General features: G+C 45.6%; 1 protein-coding gene across 3 annotated transcripts; it reads left to right on the top strand.

Annotated features, from left to right (window-relative positions):
• Nucleotides 1-22,991, top strand: pals2a (protein associated with LIN7 2, MAGUK p55 family member a). 3 transcript variants are annotated; one of them, XM_056285907.1, is made up of 14 exons: nt 447-566; nt 4,588-4,666; nt 5,243-5,367; nt 8,449-8,567; nt 11,332-11,484; nt 14,222-14,371; nt 14,628-14,855; nt 16,702-16,833; nt 17,922-18,018; nt 18,130-18,201; nt 18,308-18,469; nt 19,756-19,958; nt 21,271-21,399; nt 21,770-22,991. In XM_056285907.1, exons 3-14 carry the CDS (start codon nt 5,337-5,339, stop codon nt 21,944-21,946), a joined length of 1,653 nt encoding a protein of 550 aa, XP_056141882.1. In that variant the 5' UTR covers nt 447-566; nt 4,588-4,666; nt 5,243-5,336; the 3' UTR covers nt 21,947-22,991. The 3 variants fall into 3 exon arrangements, with proteins under 3 accessions (XP_056141884.1, XP_056141882.1, XP_056141883.1); XM_056285909.1 differs by lacking the exons at nt 447-566; nt 5,243-5,367 and adding an exon at nt 1-156; XM_056285908.1 differs by lacking the exon at nt 5,243-5,367.
• Nucleotides 22,992-23,324: the final 333 nt, after the last annotated feature.

Below are 23,324 nucleotides of genomic sequence, written 5' to 3'. Positions count from 1 at the left end.
TTGTCTGCTTAACGTGAAGCAGCAATGGGTCAGACTTCATAGGAGACTGAAAAAATAGCGCACTGTGGATTCAGGCTTTCCTTGGTCTCTAAAGCTGCTGTCAAGACCCTAAAACTTCTCTGCGTCAGGTTCTCCGCTTCCCACCCACAAGGAGAGGTAAATGGTGGGGTTTTTCTTTTAATGCGCTGTTACATGAGGAGTTTGGGGGGGGGGTCCTGTACGGAGCCTGTGAGAGAAAAAAAAATTACGTAACGCTCCTTAACGTATGTCTTCTGAAGCTCTCTGACACTGGCGGGGTGAGGTCGATTTTCTCTCTCTCTCTCATTCATTTGGGCGACACGCGTCCTTCAGTAACAGTGAATAATAATGAGGGGGGGGGCGGAGAGGGGGGGGGCAGATTTCGGACACATGTCAGCACATCTGCACGTCTCAATTAGCGCAGCGCAGCAGGCGGAGGGGGCGCGGGCAGCCGCCTGCGGATGGGTGACACGCTTCTGGGGTTCTAACATGAATGGAGCCGTGAGAGTACGACCGGATGCCGTCGAGGAATTCGAGTCCCGTATCTAGTGAGCTGCTATTTCTTCGCTTCATTTCGGGTAAAACTCCGCTTGAGACGTTGCGCCGCCGGCTCGGTGCGCTCGGCGGCAGTCCGCGCTACTAGCTCGCGCCGGCCGGGACTAGTTCCAGCCGCATGACGTTGCGGCCGGTGCGGAGCGGTACGGGAGTTTGCAGCTAGCGCGCTTGCTGTGTGTACCGCTAATTAGTCGCTCGTACAAACGTGCAGAAAAACGATGAATCTCCGCGTAAACTAGACAGCCTATTTGAGCTCACCCGACCTGCGCTTTCTTATGTATAGGTACTTTTAATAATAAGAGTACAACTTGTTAAATACGCTTTACCTGTAAGCTAATGCTAGCGGTTTTTTTTTTTGGCTGGGTAGGCTAGCGCCTACACGTTAGCTAGCTAGCTAGCTGCCTAGCTATCATCAAGTTGGTGCCTGTCCCCAGAATCAACGTTTATACCGGTCTGACAGTCTGTGGATACTATTTGATTTGTTGCATGCTGGCGTCAGCTTTCGTGACCCAAATTGAGTTTCAGTCACTGCTGGTTTTAAAGTTGATTTTTTGTTTGGGTGGGGATGGAACCGCATTTGGCCAGAGGCTACCTCATGTAGCGTCGCGGGTCGAGTAAGATTTCCCACATGTGCCAAAAGCGTGTTTGCGTGCCAGGGCTCGTTCACGTCACTGGGCTTGTGAAACGACATGTTTTGTTTTTTTTTGTTAGGGTTTATTTCGTTTAGGTGACTTCCAATCCCTTACTCGTGACTCGGTGAGAGCACTGCAGACCACGAGCTACCGACTCATCTCAGCACCGAGCGTTAAAAGCTGCCCATGACCCTCGTCAGGTCACCCGGCTTCCTGCTGGCAACCCATGCCTCTCTCACTATGACGGTTTCAGTGAATGACTGATTGTGTGACGTAGACTGATATGTGTCTGTCCGCTGATATGTGTCTGTCTCAGACGCCGTCCATCTAGATTTGTCGCTAATGTCACAAAATGAAGATCTCGAAGGGGCTCCGGTGCGTGTGATGTTCCCCAGGTGACTTGTCAACGTCACTCTAGTTTTTGAGCATTGTGATGAACGTGCTCCTATGTGGCCGGTAACGGCGTTGCTCGTGTCTCGGAACCTCAGCGTGTTAAACGGAGGACACTCCGGAAGGGGAGGGGCAACATCATGGGCCATGCTTTTGTATCTTGGTGTGATGAGTCCTTTCTCCAGAAGAAGAAGAAAGAAACTAACGTAACCAGCTTTAGAAAGACTCATCCTAGTGCTGTACTAACCAGCATGAAAGGTGCTGACACTGAGCTGGTGGTCAGCTATGAATAACCTGGGTCTTCTGGACAAAAAAAAAAGTTTTTTGAATTTCATGTTGCTTCCGCGACAAAAAAATATCCAACAACTTTTTCCTGACGAACTTTGAACCCCCCCCTTCACCCTTGCCTGTTAAAAAGGAAACGCATGCAGTGCAGCCAGCATCTGTCATTTTACTAGTTTTGTTTATTCAGTCTTCTAGATTGACATTATAATTGGGTTGTTTCTTTGACTTTTATTGCACCTTCATCCTCTCATCAACCCACCCTGCCAGTGTGTTCTTTTAACGTCCCCTCTGAGGTGATGGCTTTTGTAGACGTTTTATTGAATCTCTTGGTGTGGTAATTTGACTCTGGCAGATAAAGACAGGCTCGGTAGCCTCATCGAAATGGCTGGTAAGATTTCAGGGAGGAGTCCAGCCCAGCTTACCGACCTTTGTAATAGGCAGGTGTTCAGAAAGGCTACTTCCCTTCTGGAGTGCCAAGATCAGCCCCTTCACCTCAGTCAGAGTTTGAACTGTTACCCTCGGGGCATGGGGTGAGGGTGCCCGGTATGTGGACTAAGAGATATAAGATTTCCTTTGTCCCTAATGCCGTTCAGTTGTTAAATGGTAGATAGCATTTTACTGTTGTCTGGAGATTGCTTATTTGCACAGACTGCATACCTCATTTCTGCACTTTGACCTTGATGCTGAATGAACTCCGTTAAATCTCTTTGCCCACTACAACTTGTTTGTTGTTGTCCGTCAGTGCTTTGGTGTTGTGTGTATTTGTAATGTTTTTTGTGTTTTTGTATATCCTGGCTGCAAGCCAGTTCCCCTGTAAGGGACAGTGAAGATACTTTGAACTTTGAACCCCCCCTTCACCCTTGCCTGCCAAAACGAAACGCATGCAGTGCAGCCAGCATCTGTCATTTTACTAGTTTTATTTATTCAATCTTCTAGATTGACATTATAATTGGGTTGTTTCTTTGGCTTTTATTGCACCTTCATCCTCTCATCAATCCACCCTGCCAGTGTCAATGCACAAGCCTCTGTTTAACAAATGAGAGGTGGGCTTTTGAACGTGACTTCAAAGCTTGGTCACAGCACTAATCTGTGTCCTGCTATCAGGACTATACCTGTATTGTTACGGCAATGACCATTTTATTTATGTCATAAGTAAGCTCAATGTGCTTTACTTTAATAAAAGACAAAATATAAAATATAGGCATAAACGTGACATGAACGCTGGTAACAAACAATATGAATATAAGCATGAGTAAACTGCAGAAACTGAATCAATGACACATACACCCAACATACATTAAACGTACCATACAACAATAAAAAACCCAAAAGACATCAACACAATCAAATAAAAATGGGGGTTTCCATTTAATTTGTTTTCGTTATCTGTGCCTATCATATAGGCACATATGCGGTGTTCAAGAAACAAGCAACTGTACAAACAACAATCAACTGTATAAGAAACAAGTGCAGCATACAGCTACACACACACACACACACACACACAGTGATTAACCATAAGCCTGGGAGAATAGGAAAGTGTTGCGTTTGCTTTTGGATGTGGACAGAGTTGTGGTGGTCCTCAGGTCAGCCGGCAGCTTGTTCCAGAGAGCAGGACCACAGTAACCGAAGGCACCCTCACCCGACTTGGATCTAATTCTGGGTACAGCGAGAAAACCTCTGCCTGATGACCTGAGAGGCCTGATCGGGTTATAGTCAGTGAGCAAGTCAGAAATGTACCGAGGAGCCAAACCATGAAGAGCTTTGTGGACTATTAGCAGGATTTTGAAAGTGATTCTGTATTGTACCGGGAGCCAGTGGAGTGATTTAAATACCGGAGTAATATGTTCACATTTACGTGTACGTACGTGTAAGGACTCTGGCTGCTGCATTTTAAATGAGCCGAAGCCGTCCTACCGACTGTTTGGATAATCCTGCAAATGGGGCATTACAGTGGTCTAACCTGCTCGAGATGGTTTTGATGGTACTGTTGTGGCAGTATAAAAGACAGTTTTCAGAATGCTTTGGCTACAGTGGTTGCGCAGAATTTCCCACCAGCCCTTATTTTTTACCGCTGTTTTTATCAACAGAATTAGAATGGTTCGCCAGTTCCAACAACCATATGGTCGTATATCCTCTCCCTTTCCTCCGTTTCATGTTGTGAGAAAACTCGGAAATTTTCCTCTCACTATTGAACAAACTCTAATTGAGACGGATTAACCGTGAGGCAGCAAAAAGGGTCTTGTGAACTGCCATAAAAAGAACCGGGGACTTACAGTAGCTTAATTCACACACAAAAAATTAGGCCACCAGAGTTTAAGAAGGTCATTTGTACCGAGTTCACAATGTTGACTTCTGATCTTATAAATCGACTTTAGTGCAATTAATTCTCCACAGTCACACTCTTTGTAAGCTTCTCTAATCTGACTTGCTGGCGCTAATGAGACTTAAACCCACACGGGGTCACATGATAATCGTGGCCAATCGGAAGGGATGTATGGTAATACTGGTGAATGAACAGAAACACTGAGAGATGAAGATGCTCATGGTCTGGAGTCAGCTGCTGAATAGCGCAAGTTGCTGTTGAACAGCCCGCCGGATTCAATGATCGATTTGTCTTGTTTCGATGTGTCGTTGTTTGGCAACATTTGAACAAGATTTTACGCCGCCAAAAACTCTTTTGTGTTCCCTCCCTCCTGTGGTCCAGGGTTACCAGATGAGTGCTGTGTAAGAGGGCGGCTGCCTCCGTGTCTGTATGCTACACTGGATTCGTGCAACACTCATAGGTGAGTTGAAAGGCTTGGTTTTTTTCCCCACCCAGTATAATCGCCTGCTATTTTTTCACACTCCGTGTTAACATTGTGAGGATGAAAACGATAGACTACGGTCTCACAATGCCGCATTCACGATGATATTTGCACAGTCTGGATTTTACGGACTGCTTGTGCTGTAAAAGCCCATTTTGTTTTCCCACCTACCCACCAACTCATTGGCTGGGGCAAGTTTTGCCACTCTGTTTGGAGAGTGTGTTTGAACAGGATGTCGCCCGGGGCCTGCATGTGTGTGTGTCTGGCTGGCGCAACCTTCAGCCAGAAGGCCGGAATCCCATCCTTTGTGATTCAATGGCCTTCTTTGTCATTCCCGTCAATATGTAAGCTTTCACTGTGCGAAGACGAGCATCTCGGGCACAAGGCCGTTGTGTACTCTCCCTTTATTGGCATGCACTGCACAACATATACAGACCGACGCGGATGACTGTCAGCGTCTGATGCCCGCTTGCTTCCCCTCCGATGACATGGCCTGTACGGAGATCTTGGCTCACACTGACGCGCTGTCTTCTGTGGTTTTTCTGCCCTCTCCAGCCCGCAAGGTGCTCTGTGAGTTAGCGAGGAGACAGGCAGCTTTTGACCGTGCGTCGAGAGGTTTCGTCTCTCCCGACCTGAGTGATAAAAAAACATGACTGTGGCCAATGCCAAGTCAGGCTCAGGTAAGGTCTTCGTAGAGAGGTCCTAGTGCAAGGAACCGTCCAGATATTGTTTCAAATTATTGTCTAAAAATGCATTACAGTGGCCACCTTGGTTTTGTTTTTCAGATTCTTACATAGGCTGACTCGGGTTGGTTACTGATAATGTATGTAGTATGTACCAATCAAAGTATTTATGGTGAAATAATTACTAGAACAGCTACTGACTCTACATACTGCACTGATGGGGCTCTAGCTATATATATATATATATATATTGGAACTCATCTGTGCAAAACCATTTACGCTACATTTAGGTATTTGACAGACTAAATGTCTGCCAAATGCTAGTGTAAGTTTCCGTATGCTTGTTTAAGTTTATGCCAGTTTAAGTGTAATGTATTTGTGTTGTCGGTCAGTGTCGGGGAGATCTGTGAATTGAATGATTCATGTGTGAGACTGTGCTTGATTGTTGGTGATGCTGCTATTGTCCATTGATTCCCTGTCTACTTGTTCCTCCATTGTTGTATTCTTAACCCTTCTATTGTCTTACGGGGCAAAAAGGCCCATATCAGTGTTTAACAGCAGAGAAAAGACTGACTCTAAATGATCTTTTTTTTTTTCAACCTGAAATTTGATGACTGTTCCCCAACATTAGAAAAAGTGAAACATAGTTTTTGTTCATATTTCCATGAAAGCTGTACACTACTAGGGTACTAAGATTGTCTTAGTGTCAGTTTTGACCCTAAGAAATTGTCTGGGCCATGTTTGACCCTATAAAAACGAGTGGTGTCCACTGATTAAATGCAGTCTTTCTGCACGGTGAAGAGGGAAAACCCAGAGAGTCACAAAGTTTGTGATGGACAGCTTGTTTCTTCGTGCAAAATAGATTTGGGGTTTAAAATTAAATTAAGTTGCTTTCATTTAGAGGTTTAATGAAGGCGGGTCCTAAGGGCTAATAAGCTCACATTGTTTTTTTGCCATAAATGTTTTGAATGCCACAGATTTTTTTTAACATTTATTATGGTCTTTAGCCTGTACAAAGAGGTTTGTGGATTCTGATTCTTATAAGCTTCTTTTTTCTGCACTTCATTTGCGGCTGTTTAACAGTATGTTGTAGACGCTTACAAAGAATGGTTTGCTTTATCTTTGCATCGGAGGATAATGTTTTTCTCTCTGAAAAATTCAGAATTGTCTAGTTTCGTCACCTGCACTTGCGGGCGTACGCTGACAAAAAAAGTCCATTGAATTTGGAGCGAGATTGAGAGAAGAGTGATTTTCTACCGCCTAACTGAAGCTAGCCAATGGCACGTTGACGTCCACATTCTTCCAGAAATGCCCAAATATTATTGGCTGTTAGATAAACCAAACATCCTTCCCCCACAAAAAACTATCAGACAGTTCTGTCTCATTCAGACAGATCTGCAAAAGTTCCTGGAGCTCTGAATGTCATTTTGTGACACTTAACATTTGCAAAAATGTGTACTACGTCACTCCCTTTGCTCATGGCTTGCATGTGTGTCCTTGCATAAATCCATTGACTTCCTTTCCCATTCAGTATCTCTACACTGAGCAAAAATATAAATGCAGCACTTTTGTTTTTGCCCCCAGTTTTCATGAGTTGTAGCAAATGATCCAAGATTTTTTTTCTGTGCTTGCTATGAGCTTGATTCTCTGGTTTTGCATACAAGTTTTTGTATATTTCATCTTGTTTCATCATATTTAATCTGTTGCCAACACAATCCACCTAAACACACACTAACACTGCACAACATCATGCCAGAGATGCCACAGATATTGAGAGGTTGTGCAACTGGCCTGATTTCAAGAATGTCCACTAGAGCTGTAGCCAGAATATTGTATGTCCATTTCTCTACCGTAAGCCTGCTCCGGAGTCATTTCGACAGTACGGCCAACTGACCTCGCAACTGAAGACCACATGTGACAACACTAGCCGAGGACCACTACATCCGGATTCTGTGCCCGCAGGATCATTTGAGACCAGCCACACAGACAACCGATGAAAACGGTCTGTTTGCACAACCGAAGAATTTCTGATCAAACTGTCAGAAACTGTCTCGGGGGAGTTTCCTTCTGCGTGCTCTATGTCCTTACCAGGGTTCATCCCAGAATGCTCTATGGCACCTTAATCGTCCTGAGTGGGCAAATGTTCATTGCCAGTGGCCCCTGGCATGCTGGAGAAGGGTCCTCTTCAGTGATGAATGCTGATGCCAGTTTTGTTGAAGGAGTGGCCCATGGAGATGTTGGAGTTTTGGTAGGGACAGGCATATAGGGACAAAGAACGTGGGTGCAATTTGTCAGCGGCAATTTGAATGCACAGAGATACCAGGATGAGATCCTGAGGCCCATTGTTGTGCCGTTCATCCGCCACCATCAACTCATGTTTCTGCATGATAATGCATGGCCCAATGGTACAAGGATCTGTACTGAATATCTGGTAGCTGAAAATGTCCCAGTGCCTCCACCCATGGCCTGCATGCTCACCAGACATGTCACCCATTGAGCATGCTTGGGATGTTCTGGACTGGTGCATATATCAGTGTGTACCAGTTGGCACAGCCATTGAAGAAGAGTGGGACGTCATTCCACGAGCCACAATAAGCAACCTGATCAACCCTGTGGAGGAGATGTTTTGCTGTATGAAGCAAATGGTGGTCAAACCAGATACCGACTTAATCTGTTCCATGACCCCCACCTTGTGTTTTGCTGGGGTATCTTTGATCAACCAAGGTGTATTTGTAGCTGAAATTATGTGAAATCGAAGTGCCTGGTAAATTATTTTTATATTTTTGCTCAGTATAGATACATAGATCCTCTAAAACTCTTCTAGATATTTTCAGATGCCCCCTCAATTATTAGAAATTTAAATTAGGCCTACGTTCTTTATGTTTTTATTAGAGCATCCAACCGTTCAAATTCCATTGATACGCAAACTTACTTAACTGATTGTAAAACTTGTCAAGACAGGCAGCGGAGTTTGTGAAGCCCAATTTTTTGTCTTAAATCTTTAAGCTTTAAATTGCTTAAACTTATGGTAGTTGCCAGTCCATTCGTTTGATCCATGGCACGTGGTTTCTCTTTTAGCTATGCAGCAGGTGCTGGACAACCTTAAGGAGCTGCCCTCAGGCACCGGAGCCAAAGACATTGACCTCATCTTCCTCAGAGGCATCATGGAGAGCCCCATCGTCCACTCTCTTGCCAAGGTAATACATCATCATCTTCATCGACTCGTGTGCCATGTACACGATAAGTAACTGTCCTCAGTGCTGACATGTGAAGCATTCGTTGTTATTGTCATGTGATTTGGCTGACGTTACGGGGTCTACTCGTAATCACTCAGTTAGAAAGGCATATTTAAAATGATCAGGGTTTCCACGGGTCCTTAAAAAGTCTTAAACAGTTGAAAATCCAATCATCTGAATTTTAGACTACCACATGCCTCCTCCGATACATGTGGAGTTGCCAGCCGCTTCTTTTCACCTGACAGTGAGGAGTTTCACCAGGGGGACGTAGCATGTGGGAGGATCACGCTATTCCCCCCAGTTCCCCCTCCCCCTGAACAGGCGCCCCGACCGACCAGAGGAGGCGCTAGTGCAGCGACCAGGACACATACCCACATCCGGCTTCCCACCCGCAGACACGGCCAACTGGGTCTGTAGGGACACCCGACCAAGCCGGAGGTAACACGGGGATTTGAACTGGCGATCCCCATGTTGGGAGGCAATGGAATAGCCTGCCACGCCACCCGAACGCCCTCAGTCTCACTTTTAAATGTGTTTTTTGGAAAAAAAATGTATTGATCGCGCCTAAAACAAACTTATAAAATGAACCCAACATGAAACCAAGTAATCACTAATGCAAACTGTGCAGCCCGGTCAGAATTTATCGGCGCACAGCCAGCTAGTGTGTTGCCATGTGGTGTGTCGGCTAACGTGCGTCTCCCCTCGTCGAAAAAAAAGAAAAAGAAAAAGAAGCTCCTTCTAGAAGTAATAATTTAAAATAATTTCTGTTAACGTTACTTTCATCTAATAAGTGCAAGTTCAACGTGATCTGGCTCGAGGATAGTGCTTTTAGTGCTTGGTTGAAGCCTGTTGAAAATTACAAATTTGAAGCCCGCTGCACCTCGTGCAAGAAAACACTCTTTTTTTTTTTGCCAGTTTGGACATGAAATAGGTCTTAAATTGAATTCCTAATGGTCTTAAAAGTCTTAAATTTAACTTGTTGAAACCTGCAGAAACCCTAATCATGTGTGTGTACATATACATGTGTTTACAATATGCAGTACTGTTGGCACCTACAGACTTGTTTTTGGTTTTTTGACATTTTTAAAAGACTACTCCTTGAGTTTTAATATGTCAGTAACTGGATATTCCTTCTCAGTGAGCAGTTCAGTGAACAATTTGGACAGTAGTTCAAGCAACTTGGAACACCAATTCTAAGGTGGCATGTGTGTATATGCTATGTTATATATATATATATATATATATATATATATACATATATACACACACACACACACACACAGATATACTATATATACTTAGCACAAAAAGTAAGGAAATATGTGTTTGGTAGATTATTTCTTTGTTGTAACAATGCTTCTTGGCAATAAATCTTATACAGTTGGAAAGCCTGTTTATTTCCCTTTTAAATGGTGCCACATTTGTAAGGAACATGCATTTGTAGGATGAGCAGCTGAGCTGAGTATGTGGGTTGCGCCCATGAAAAATCTGCCAAATCTTCTCTGCCAATGCCAAACAGCTTATTTTGCTGTTGCTATTGACTCTTGTTTTGAGCTTCTGGTACCCCAGGTGCTGACAACCAGCTGCCTGATATAAGATAAGAGAACGGTCAACTGAGCAGGCGCGAAATGCCTCTACCATGCCTCCGTAGCATCTAGGCGCTAGGATTGTAGGAAGACCCACCCCTACTCTGCGTCTGATTAGCTAACTTTAACCCTAACCCCGCCCTAACCCTAACCTTAACCTACCCAATCAACAGAGGCAACGAGTACTTGCACATGCTCAGTTGACCGTTCTCTGCATCGATGGGAACTAGCCTCTACCGTGGGATAAGGGGAAAAACTAGAAATACATTTATAAAGAAAAAAAATCTTTTTTCCTGTATCCGTGTTGATATTTCACTCCTCATTAGTTGAGCACTCTCAGCACCATTGGCGGTTTCGGGGAAAAACGCTATATATATATATCCAGAATCTATGTGTAGATGCTGATCTCATATCTATAATGTTGTTTAGTATTGTTACTATTAATGTTGGGTTTAGTATTGTTCTGATCCCGAGGTGACTGACCTCTACTATCTATCAAATTCAATTTGCTTTAGTGGCATGACTATAACAAAATACAGTATTGCCAAAAATAATAATACAAGTATTAAAAATAGTATAAAAATATAAAAAATACAAAAATGATATAAAAAATATAAAAATAATACAAAAGTAATATACAAATAATACAAAAAGTATTGTATCTATCTACCTCTGTTATTCTACTCTGATGATGTCTTTTGTTTTACCCTCTTTGCTGCTATCTACACCTGGATTTCCCTTCGGGGATTAATAAAGCTTATCTTATCTTTCTTATGTTATCGTCACCTTTTGTACCACACTGATTTTGCCTTGGGTATTGAACTCGTGTTCTGGGAAACTGCTGTGTAGGTAGTTTATGGGAATTGTCTGCACTGCTGCAGAATCATAATCTCTTGTTTGTGGTGTGATTTTTGAACAATCAGTTTTGCCCTTCCTCCACAGAGGATGTTTTGGATGTGTAATGTGATTTAAGAGCGTTTCCTGTTCTACTCTGGTGAACATGATAACACTGGCAGTCTGCAAGCACAAGATGCTGTGGCCGTCTCTGATGCAACGGAGCGAAGCGCTGCCAGCAGCTTTGACAACTGCACAGGTTGATTGTGTGTAATGTGTGTGTCTGCCTGCTTGTGTGCATGTAGGCCCATGAGCGTCTTGAGGATGTCAAGCTGCAGGCGGTGGGCGATAACAACGTTCAGCTGGTGACGGAGGTCCTGGACTCTGTCACCAAGCTGGCAGAGACAGATGCCTCAGCCGCCGAGCTCGCCAAAATCCTCCAGGAGCCTCACTTTCAGGTACAGTGTTCCTCGGCCCTTAGAAGACTAATACACATGGCTACGCACGGGACACAATTTGAAAATCGCCGTTTTTGGGCAAAAATGAGAGATGCTGAGGATGAATAGGTTGGTGAGTTGTGGCATAAAATGGCCCCACTTCTGCTTAAAATGGTGGCATATAAGTCAGAATCATGTTTATTGGCCATGTACAGTTAAGGTCAAAATTATTAGCCCCCATGTGATTTTTTTAATTTAATTTTATTTTTTGCTTTCAAAACACACCTGAGCAATCAATCAGCATTGAACTCCACTTAAGGGACTCCAATGAACAGGGCTAGTGGCACTTGAAAACTTGACTGAGAGGGACTACTCTTAAATTCTTGGTAAGAGGTAATTTCATCATGCCAAAAAGTAAAGAAATCAGTCTGGAACTCAGAAAGAAGATAGTGGATGCTCATCTTAAGGGGGAAGGCTATACTGCCATTTCCAAGTGTTTCTCAGTGTCTAGAACAGCTGTGTGTTGCATCATTGCAAAGCACAAGGAGACAAATTCTGTTAGAAACAAATCTGGGCGTGGTCGAAAGTGCAAGATTTTAAAAACTTTGGAGAGGAAAATAGTCAGAGAGGTTAACAACAATCCCCGGATCTCTGCCAAGAAGGCTGTTGCTGAACTGGCCTTTTCTGGACTTGATGTTTCAAGGAAGGCTGTTGTGAGGGCTCTTCATCCTGGTGGGCTTCGAGGTCATCGTCCAAGAAAAACTCCATTGCTCACACAGCGGCACATCGAAGCCCGACTGAAGTTTGCCCTTGAACATTTTAAACATGGGCATGAGTTTTGGAAGTTTGTCCTTTGGTCTGATGAGACTAAACTTGAGCTGTTTGGGCACGTGGATGCTGCTTTTGTTTGGCGAAGGAAGGGAGAGGACTTCAACCCTAAAAACACAGTTGCCACAGTTAAACATGGTGGTGGGAGCATAATGCTGTGGGATGTTTTGCTGCTTCAGGCACAGGGAACCTTGTTTGGGTGCATGGGAACATGAAGAAAGAAGATTATGTTGACATTTTGAAGGGTAATGTATATAAATCTGCTGCCAGTCTAGCTTTAGATCGCTGCTGGGTCTTCCAGCAAGACAATGACCCGAAGCATACATCCAAGTTGGTCCAAAACTTTTTGAAGGACACCAAAATCAAGGTCCTGGAGTGGCCCTCTCAGAGCCCAGATCTCGATCCTATTGAGAATCTGTGGCAGGAGCTCAAGGTTAATGTCCATGCTCGAAAACCACACAATTTGGGTGAGCTGGAACACTTTGCCATGGAAGAATGGGCTAAGATCCCTCAAGAGACATGTGCCAACCTAGTTAGGAACTACCATATGAGGTTGTTGTCAGTTGTGAGTCAGAAAGGTTACACTATTGACTATTAATCGTCAGAGGGCTCATAATTTTGGCCTTGTCATTTTTGTTTTTTCTTGTTTCAATTCAGCGCATCAGTAAAATATCTTAATCAAGCTTAGTGGAGATTTTGTCTTCGTTCTTTTGGAAGCAATTAAACTTTAAACACTTTTGATTGTGGTAATTTCCATGGAAAAGTTAAGGGTTTTGTTTGATTTCATAAAGGGGGCTAATAATTTTGACCTTAACTGTAGGTTTGCACATACATGGAATTTGACTCTGGTTTCGTGGCTCTCTCAGTATACTTAACAGAATAACAACATTACAACACAACAATCTTCAAATACACACACAAGGATGGACTTATACAGGCGAAATAAGAGGTGGTGAAGTGCAGTGGTGCAGAGAATATATCATCCATCCATCCATTAGCCGAACCGCTTATCCTCCCCTCGGTCGCTGGGATGCTGGAGCCTATCCCAGCAGTCATTAGGCGGCAGGCGGGGAGACACCTTGGAAAGGCTGCCGAGCCATCACACAGGGCCGAGATTATGTCAGAGATGCTGAAATAGATGTTAGCAGGTTATGTACTGAGGTAGATGGACATGACCGAGTGTACCAGTATACGTACGATGTACAGGCTATTTTTCCAGCAGCCGCAACCCCCTAATTTCCTCTGAAGTGCTTGTTAGGCTGCCCTGCTTCTCTGTCATCCACCCAGTCCCATTACTCTCTCTGCCAGCCAGAGGCCACAGCATGAGGAGGGATAGGGGGGAGGCCGCGGCATGAGGAGGGATAGGGGGAGGCCGCAGCATGAGGAGGGATAGGGGGAGGCCGCAGCATGAGGAGGGATAGGGGGGAGGCCGCAGCATGAGGAGGGATAGGGGGGAGGCCGCGGCATGAGGAAGGATGGGGGGAGGGTCCTCTCCTAGGGTCGATAGCTGGCTGGGCTGTTCGGGTAAAGTAAAGGGGAGAGGAACCTGCTACTTTATGTTTCTGTAAATGCTCACATTGTCTGATGCATTTTGCGAAATAAGACTACAGCTAACTCTAAATTGTGGATATCGGGGTAAGATCACCACCTTTTCTTTTTTTTCCCCTTTGTCTGTCGGATTTTTAGTTATGTCCTTTTAAACATTCTGGTGTCAAAAAGTAGTCTTTTTTTCTTTGTTGTATTTTTCAGTTTGTAAAATCCGTTGGCATTCGTCTCTGTTATCTTGCAGAGGTCACAGCTCTCTGCATGTAATCTTGTCCAGCCACTTCTTGCATAAACTTCCTCTTATATAATTAAAATGTATGAATTTAATTTTTTTACTTACACTTTTACCCATTTCCCTCCTTTTTTTCCTTCCTCTATCTCTCAGTCGTTGATAGAAGCCCACGACAAAGTAGCCTCTAAGTGCTTTGAGATGCCCAACGCTGCGGTGAACAGCGACGCCTTGTTAACCGGTTCTCTCATTCCTGCTGATGCCGTCAGGATGATCAGCATCCAGAAGAAAGCCGGGGAGCCGCTGGTAAGACAGTTTGGCATCAATATCCACCGCAGCAATGCCGAGGGAACATTTCGGCGCTTGATGTCGTGCTGTAACTGCTTTACAAATGTCTCATTTTATACACCATCGGGCAGGAAAGGCTAATGACTTGTCGTACTGGGTTGCGTGGCGTGAATGTTCTTTTCATGGCAGCCAGTCAAACGGTCATTAAACAGGCCCGCGGTGTGATTTACAGCGTGCGGATGTTGAATGTTCATGACCATTGCATGGCTTTCAGGGTGTGACGTTCCGGGTGGAGCAAGGAGACCTGGTGATTGCGCGGATACTGCACGGCAGCGCGATCGACAGGCAGGGCATGCTGCACACAGGCGACATCATCCGCGAGGTAAACGGTTGTGAGGTCGGCAGTGACCCCAAGGGGCTGCAGGAGCTGCTGAGGGACTGCAGCGGAAGTGTCATGCTGAAGGTCCTGCCCAGCTACCGAGACACACCTGCACCTCCTCAGGTGAGAGGACAGACGGGATGGTTTTGTTGTCTGTGCGTGTTGCACAGAACACAGCAGATAGAGGCATAAAATCTCAGCACATCCACATGTCGTACAGTGCTTCAATTACCGAACAGAAACAAAAACTGGTGGGGGTGTCCGGGTGGTGTGGTGGTCTATTCCGTTGCCTACCAATACGGGGATCGCCGGTTCGAATCCCCGTGTTACCTCTGGTTTGGTCGGGCCGCGTGTCCCTACAGACACAATTGGCCATGTCTGCGGGTGGGTAGCCGGATGTGGGTATGTGTCCTGGTCGCTGCATTAGCGCCTCCTCTGGTCAGTCGGGGCACCTGTTCAGGGAGAAGGGGGAACTGGGGGCAATAGCATGATCGTCCATGTGCTACCTCCCCCAAGCGAAACTCCTCACTGTCAGGTGAAAAGAAGCGGCTGACGACTCCACATATATATCAAAGGAGGTGTGTGGTAGTCTGCAGCCCTCCCTGGATCGGCAGAGGGGGTGGAGCAGCAATTGGGACAGCTCGGAAAATAGGGCAATTGGCCAAGCACAATTGGGGATAAAAATCCAAAAAAAAGGAAACAAAAACTGGGAAACAGGCAGGGTTTTCGCTGGCATTTTTAGAGACAAAGGTGGAAAAGGCTGGGGAATGTGCGTGGCATGCGCGGCATACACAATTTGTGTGTGCATCTTTAGATTGTATGTTTGTGCACACACGAGACTCCATGGCGTGGGCCTCAGCACATGAGCGGCGAGCCTGATAGGTGCACATGGATGCACCCACCTTATGGATCCCACACACTTCAGAGCAGCTTTACAGGTTTACGTGAGCAGCACACACAGATCCAGAGAAAGGAACTGGGTGCAGTCCCACGGTCCTATCCAGCTCTCCAACAACAGAAAACAGCAGAACCTACCTGTTCTGGATACCTGCTGTAATCAATGCTCATTAAACTTAAGAGAATTATCAGCCTTCATTTTACAGGCCCCTCTAACCTGATCCAGCTTAGTGGCCATATAAGCATACACTGAGTTGCCCCGGGGGGCATACCTGTCAGGGAGTGGGGTGAGAGCTGTGTGACCTGGTGGTAACCCAGAATGCCAGGTGTCTGAAACCGAGCCTAGGGAAAGCCTATTAATAACCCTGAACAGGCTATCTGGGGCATGGAGGAGAGAGCAAGAGTGAGAGAGCAGCAGGATAAAGATATAAGGAGGAGGAGGGAGAAGCAGACTCCAGGCATTTCCGCGAAACACCCGAGTCCTTCCAGCTTCTGAGGAACTTCCTTATCGTTGCTTATTACTGGAACCAGTGACCGCCTCGTCCACATTCACACACAGCAGCTGCCACTGACAACACAAGTCGTGTCAGTCACTGGGCCGTGTTGCGAGGGAGGGGTTGGGTGACCTCGTTGTGCTGTTTGATGGCTACTAGTTATATGTCATGTAGTTATTTTATGAGAATTTTGAATCAGAAAATCTGAATGGAATTGCCAAAATATAAGAAATAACTCGACAACATTGAGAGTTTTTGCGCTCCCCCTTTGTTTTTTGGAACGGTTGTGTTGATAAAGAGATTAGGCAATTTGAAAAAAATTTTCCAATGTAAACTCATTCTTCTCAACCCCTCTATTGTGTTTTTGATGCCATTTTCAAGACAGCTCATCTGCTTAGACTCCGCTAAAGAAAATTCACATGGTTTACATTTGAACTTTCATTACTCTCCTAAAGTTTGCCGTTCTGTTTTCAAACCTACTGTGCCGGTTTTCAGATTTATAGAGATGTTCATCCTGCTGTAAATCTGAAATTTAAAAGGAATTAAAATCTGAATTATGTGCCTTTTCCAAACTGCAGGTTTACCTGAAGCCACACTTCAACTACAACCCTACCACGGACAACCTTATCCCTTGTAAGGAGGCAGGGCTGGCCTTCTCCAAGGGAGACATCCTTCACGTCGTTAACAAGGAGGACCCCAACTGGTGGCAGGTGAATGAAAAGCATTTCACTTTGTCGATTACTCCAATAATACTCAACACAGAGACACGGAAATCTCCTGAATGGTTAAACAAAGATATCAAGTTATTTCATGGCCATCGGTTATAAAGGTTTCACATTTGTTTCTGAGAAATCATGTTTTTAGTCTGCTCGGTATGTCCAAAACCACATTGCCCATGAGCCTCGGTGGCCCTTACTGTAGAGAATCCACCGCTCCTTCACAGAAGAAGTGGAAGGAAAGTGGTAGATTGCACATCGACACAGTTCATCCCAGTGGCGGCAGTCAGGAACAAAACAATACACCATAGGTCTTGTTAATTTGATTATCCCTGTGATGGGCTGGTGGCCTGTCCAGAGTGTCTCCCCGCCTACCACTCAATGACTGCCGGGACAGGCTCCAGCATCCTGCGACCCTGGTTGGGATAAGCGGCTTGGATAATGGACTGGATTGTTGAATTATTTCACCCAAAGAGTTAGCTAGCTACAAAGCCTCACCAGCGCGGATGACGGAATTTTAAGCTCTGTGATTGGATGTTTCTTAAATACAATGCACGTTGGGACTTTTCCTTGACTTGTTAAGTACACGGTCTTGTACCTTTGACTTTTTTTCAAGGAACCACTTTTTTTTTTTCATTGTTCTAAGTTGTTTATACAGGCTGATGATTCAACCAGGAAAGCTTCATGGCCATCCATGTGTTTGAGAAGTGCTCGAACAGTGAGGCATGAGACATTGTCCATTGGAAAAAATGAAGGAGAGTTTTTTTTTTCCGGGAACCAAGGCCCCCTGATATGACTACACCTACTTCTCAGCTATATAGAGCCAAACGGGGAGTGGCATCGCTGTTACTCATCTATTGTCTCAGAGTCTCAAGATGCTGCAGTCTTGTCGAAGAAGAGGAAGGAGACTTGGATGTTTTTGGAAGCTGCCTACTCACTCACCCAACATGCACACGCACTTTTTTTAAATTATTAACAAACTGGTCTCGTCGAGCATTGCAGTTCTTGGCAGTTTTTGTGGAAAATCTCAGTGTTTTGAGTCTGTAATGATGTGATGAAACGCCCTACTTACTTTCCCGTAGGCATGCAACATCGCAGGTGGGGCCACTGGTCTAATTCCCAGTCAATTCTTGGAGGAGAAGAGGAAAGCGTTTGTTAGGAAAGACTGGGATACCTCTGGTATGATTCCTTTGTAATCCATCTGCTGATGTTAAAGTGGCCAGGATGGCCAAGAAATGCATGACGATAACCCCTAAAATGGTCCAATGACATCTTTTCTGCCTCTCTCAGGCATGCTGTGTGGGACAATAACGGGAAAGAAAAAGAAAAAAAGAATGATGTATCTCACTGCAAAGAATGCAGGTAAATGTGTGTCATCCGAGGCCAGCAGTTATAACTTTTTTAACCCAGCATCCCATAAGATACATTAAGCTAACAGCCGAGTCTTTCTCTGTGCTGCCCTGACCAGAGTTTGACCGTTATGAGCTGCAGATCTACGAGGAGGTGACCAAGATGCCGCCATTCCAGAGGAAAACGCTGATTCTGATTGGAGCCCAGGGAGTGGGGAGACGGAGCCTAAAGAACAGACTCATCGTCATCAACCCCCTGAAATACGGAACCACCGTCCCATGTAAGTGTTCTGTAAAAAACAACAAGCCCTTCAAAAAATACATTAAGTCAGCTAAACTTAGTCCGGAAGATCATCATTTTTGTTGGACTTAACCGGCTTGAATGGCGGTATGGTAATTGCGGCGGTGTTTGGCATTGGAAATCACAGAGATCCATTGAAAGGAAACTGAGTCACGAGTGCTGTTTTATCAGCACCGTCCCCACGGCAGAACAAATGAACATGCTCGAACCTGGGTCTTACTTATTGATGAAGATGGTTGATAAAGGTCTTTTAAAACCATGTTCTGCAATATCTGCTTGTTATCCACAACTTATTTTTTTTCCTTGGGTTTTGCCCCCTTTTTCTCCCCAATTGTATCAAACCAATTACGTCTCGGTTGCTGCTCCACCCACTCTGCCAATCCGGGGAGGGCTGCAGACTACCACATGCCTCCTCTGATCATGTGGAGTCGCCAGCTGCTTCTTTTCACCTGACAGTGAGGAGTTTCGCCAGGGGGGACGTGGCACGTGGGAGGATCATGTTATTCCACGTCCGGCTTCCCACCCGCAGACACGGCCAATTGTGTCTGTAGGGACGCCTGACCAAACCGGAGGCAACATGGGGACTCGAACTGGCGAGCCCTGTGTTGGTAGGCAACGGAATAGACCGCTACGCCACCTGGACGCCCTAGCCACAGCCTCTTTACTTTCTCTTCAGATGTCGTCCTGCATAGCCAGATGTTGCTCCACACTTCGTTTTAGTGCTGTGCCGGTGCTGGAGAAAGGTCTGGCTGAACCCACTGTCATTGTGGTATAGGAGAAAAAAAACTCTCTAGCTTGTTGTATTTCTTTAAACCAATTGCAATCATCTTGGGCCACACTCAGCCCGGGATGCGGCTTTGAAAACGGTAAGACGCAGGTAGCGGCAGGGGAGGAGAATTCTGACTGAAATAGTCGTCCAATGGCAGGCTTATACCCACCGCCTACTTCCTGTGAGTCAGACTACTTCAAACCCAACCTCCCCTCTTCTGCATTTGACTGCTATGATGAAGTAAAAAAACATGATGTACCGGATCGTTTTTCACCAGGAAATTCGTACCCGACAGTAACCATTACAATCAGCAACTATAAAAGCATTCCTGGTCTGTGTATTCGTAGACTAGCTATTCAATATGCCATAAAAAGTTCTCAAAAATTACATTTATGTGCAAGTAGATCTTCAGGACTTGAATTAAGTGGTCAGCTATATGGTTCTGGTTTGCCTCTTTTCAAGTTTTACCAATACTCCCTTCACTCTCTCACACACAGTCACTTCGCGGCGTCCGAGGGAGGAGGAGCGAGACGGCCAGTCCTACTGCTTTGTGACGCGGGAGGAAATGGAAAAGGACATCAAAGACGGCCGTTACCTTGAGCACGGCGAGTACGACGGCAACCTCTATGGCACCAAGATCGACTCTATTCACGAAGTGGTAGACACGGGCCGCACCTGCATCCTGGACGTCAACCCTCAGGTGAGCCAAAGGCGCACGTCTTCAGGTTTTATCGAAAGCAGAGCGAGTTTGCACGCACCAGGAAATGTTCTTGGCGAGTTGGTCAACGTAAAGACACGAGGACGTAAATGTTCCATCATAGAAAAAAACTAGGAACCTCTAAACGAGGTATCTTAGATTATTCAAATATTTTAAGTGTCGAAATTGCAAGTAATCAGTGGGGTAATTGATTTTTTCTGTACACAGTACAATGAAGGTCATTTCCATACACAGTGGCACTCTGAGCTACATTAGTCACATATTTAGTACTACAATTTCAGGAGATAAATTTACACCAATAAGGAAACCACATCCATTTTCCATCCATTATCCAAACCGCTTATCCTGCTGTCAGGGTCGCGGGGATGCTGGAGCCTGTCCCAGCAGTCACTGGGCAGCAGGTGGGGGAGACACCCTGGACAGGCCGCCAGGCCATCACAGGGCTGACACACATACACACACCCCTGCATGTCCTTGGACTGTGGGAGGAAACCAGAGCACCCGGAGGAAACCCACACAGACATGGGGAGAACTGGCATGGTGGCTCAGCGGTTAGCGCTGTCGCCTCACAGCAAGAAGGTCCTGGGTTCGACCCCGGGGTGGTCCAACCTTGGGGGTGATCACAGGTCATCGTCTGTGTGGGGTTTGCATGTTCTCCCCGTGTCTGTGGTGGGGTTTCTCCGGGTGCTCCGGCCTCCTGAGCAGTGGGCAGCCACGGTGCAGCACCCGGGGACCAACTCCAGTTCATCTCGCCATGCCTGAGTCAGGGCCACAGACAGGAGTATTAACCCTTACATGCAAACTGCACAAGATGAACTGTATTTAACTACATAAGATGAACTTTATTTGTCCTGGTGGGGAAATTGAATCCTGTGGCAATAAGCAGATTTACAGTAATAATGCAGACTGATGATGCAAAAAGCAAGTCAGTCTACTAGCACAGCAGTACAAGGTATACATAGTGTGGGCAAAGGTGTGGTTCAGATAATATCCCCTCACAGTAATGTAGAAATTACACCAATATCCAGTTTGTCAAGTACAGTAAAACTGTCTGAAAGGACTGTATGGTCGGTTTAGTGGTTTACACGGTGTCCTCCTGGCCAGAAGGTCCTTGGTTCAATGCCAGCCCTTCTGTGTGGAGTTTGCCTCAAACTTGCTAAAACTTCTGTGTGGAGTTTGCCTAAAACTTGCCTAAAATTATCAATAAATGCATGTATTTATTTTTATTTTATTTTTATGAGTAAGTTCTGTATGTGTGTGTGTAGTTTTTGAGTAAATGTGTTTATGTGGACAGGCCCTGAAAGTGTTGAAGACTGCTGAGTTTATGCCATTTGTGGTGTTTATTGCGGCTCCTGAACTGGACACACTAAGAGCTATGCATAAAGCCGTAGTGGACGCTGGACTCACCACCAAGCTGCTAACGGTGAGTTTCGAGGGTATTTCTTAGCCCCCTTTTCTTTTTTTCGATTATTTTTTGGGCATTTTCTGCTGATAATCGAGAGAGAGACAGGGAAGGCAGGGGAGGCAGAGGGGATGACATACAGCAAAGGGCCTGGGCCGGATTCGAACCCAGGCCGCTGCAGTAAGTAGGAGGTAAGGTCAGCCTTATGTGGTACCACTCTTACCAGGTGAGCCACCAGGGCACCCCCTCTTGGCCCCTTTTTATATTTCTCAAGGGAGATTTGGCCTGCAAAGTGGTGCATTGAGCCAGATATCTGAGCAGACAGTTTTGTAGATGTTCGTCACCTCTATCATTGTAACGGGCAGTTCTCTCTTCTTCCCTCTCTTATCAGGAGAATGACCTGAAGAAGACCGTGGACGAGAGCGCCAGAATCCGCAGGGCCTACAGCCACTACTTTGACCTGACCATTGTCAATGACAACCTGGACAAGGCCTTCGACAAGCTGCAAGAGGCAGTGGAGTGGTTATCCCTGGAGCCCCAGTGGGTCCCAGTCAGCTGGGTCTACTGAGACTCCGCCCCCTGCTGGACTGATACCACTGCCCCCTGGTGCCTGGTCCGAGGAGGGAGAGGACCACCCACGGGCCTGGGAGGTGGGCCATTGTACTACATACAGACATAGAAATGTGGGACATGAACCCTGTGAGAGACGGTGGGTCTCGTGTCAAACTGTACCAGAGTCACCCCGCCTGGAACTGCCAGATAACCCTGTGCACACTATGCAACTCTGCCCCCGACACACAGGAAGTGTACTTAATTTATTGGCAAAAAAAAAAGAAATAAATGTCTTAACTAAATTATAATTCTATTGGAATAGATTTGGGGGAAAAAATATCGATGACTGTTGGGATGTTTTCAAAATTTAGAACTTTCTAGCTCGTTTTCGACCAGTACTGTTCGTGTTGTGTCAGTGTACAAGAGAAGTTTTATTTATTTGGGAAACATGAGGAGGGCTTGCTTGATGAAAAGGAGATACCTCAGTGTCGGTGTTTACAGTGCTTTTCGCATACAGTTATTTCATTTCACGTCGTAGCAACAGTCTCGCCCCCATCCGTGTAGATTTGTGTATCGTGTGTTTTCTTGAAACAAGTCCTCCTTGTTTTTTTTCCCTCCTGAAGGCTTAAGTCGAGCTCTGGCCTCCTTATGAAGGGCTCAGAAACAGCAGTGTCCACATTAAAACTTCCGACTCGTGAGTGAACGGGGTCATCGCCGGTCTGTCTTCGTTGCAGTTGTACAGAGGAAGCTAATACTTTATCGGTTGCGTATAATTTCTCGTTTCCATAGGACAACGGATCACATTAATTAGTGTCACACAATTAGGTCAGTACTTAATGTAATTGTCTCTGACTCATTCTGGTCTCTATGGTGCTGTTTGTGTTTGTTTGGGAGAGAGGAAACCCTTCCACAGGACTCGTAACAGGGTTCTGCATCTCAGTGAACCATCCCTTCTGATGTGAGCTTACTGGAACTTAACTGTTTTTAAATAAAGGCCATATTTACTTATAAAGGTATATTTTACAATTTTAGAGAAGATATGTATTTTCATGTCCAAATAAAATAACTCGTGTTTTATAACAACCTGTGTTGGTTGTTTTGTGCGGCGGTGGGCAGAAGCACCCAGCCAGAGAACTCTGTGAGGTCGTGGGATGTTCAGATGTGCCCCCAGGGTTTGTTGTTTTTGGGATTCCCCCCTCTTCCCCCCAATTGCACCCGGCCAATTACCCCACTCTTCCGAGCCATCCCGGTCGCTGCTCCACCCGCTCTGCCGATCCGGGGAGGGCTCCAGACTACCACAAGCCTCCTCCGATCAGAGGTGGAAAACGCCGCTTCAGGAAGTAGAGGTACTAACCATGTATTTGCTCCACCCATGCACTAAACCAGCTGATTCT

Source organism: Lampris incognitus, chromosome 9, assembly GCF_029633865.1.
Source record: "Lampris incognitus isolate fLamInc1 chromosome 9, fLamInc1.hap2, whole genome shotgun sequence".
NCBI lineage: Eukaryota > Metazoa > Chordata > Actinopteri > Lampriformes > Lampridae > Lampris > Lampris incognitus.
Note: the sequence above shows the minus strand (reverse complement) of the source record. Positions and strands in the feature narration are given on the sequence as shown.

Bases quoted from the DNA above. Each gene is read 5' to 3' on its own strand.
- pals2a (XM_056285909.1), top strand. From the start codon at position 4,636: ATGCTACACTGGATTCGTGCAACACTCATAG. The intron at 18,019-18,129 runs GTATGATTCCTT...TGCCTCTCTCAG, and splicing joins GAAAGACTGGGATACCTCTG to GCATGCTGTGTGGGACAATA. The intron at 19,959-21,270 runs GTGAGCCAAAGG...TTATGTGGACAG, and splicing joins TCCTGGACGTCAACCCTCAG to GCCCTGAAAGTGTTGAAGAC.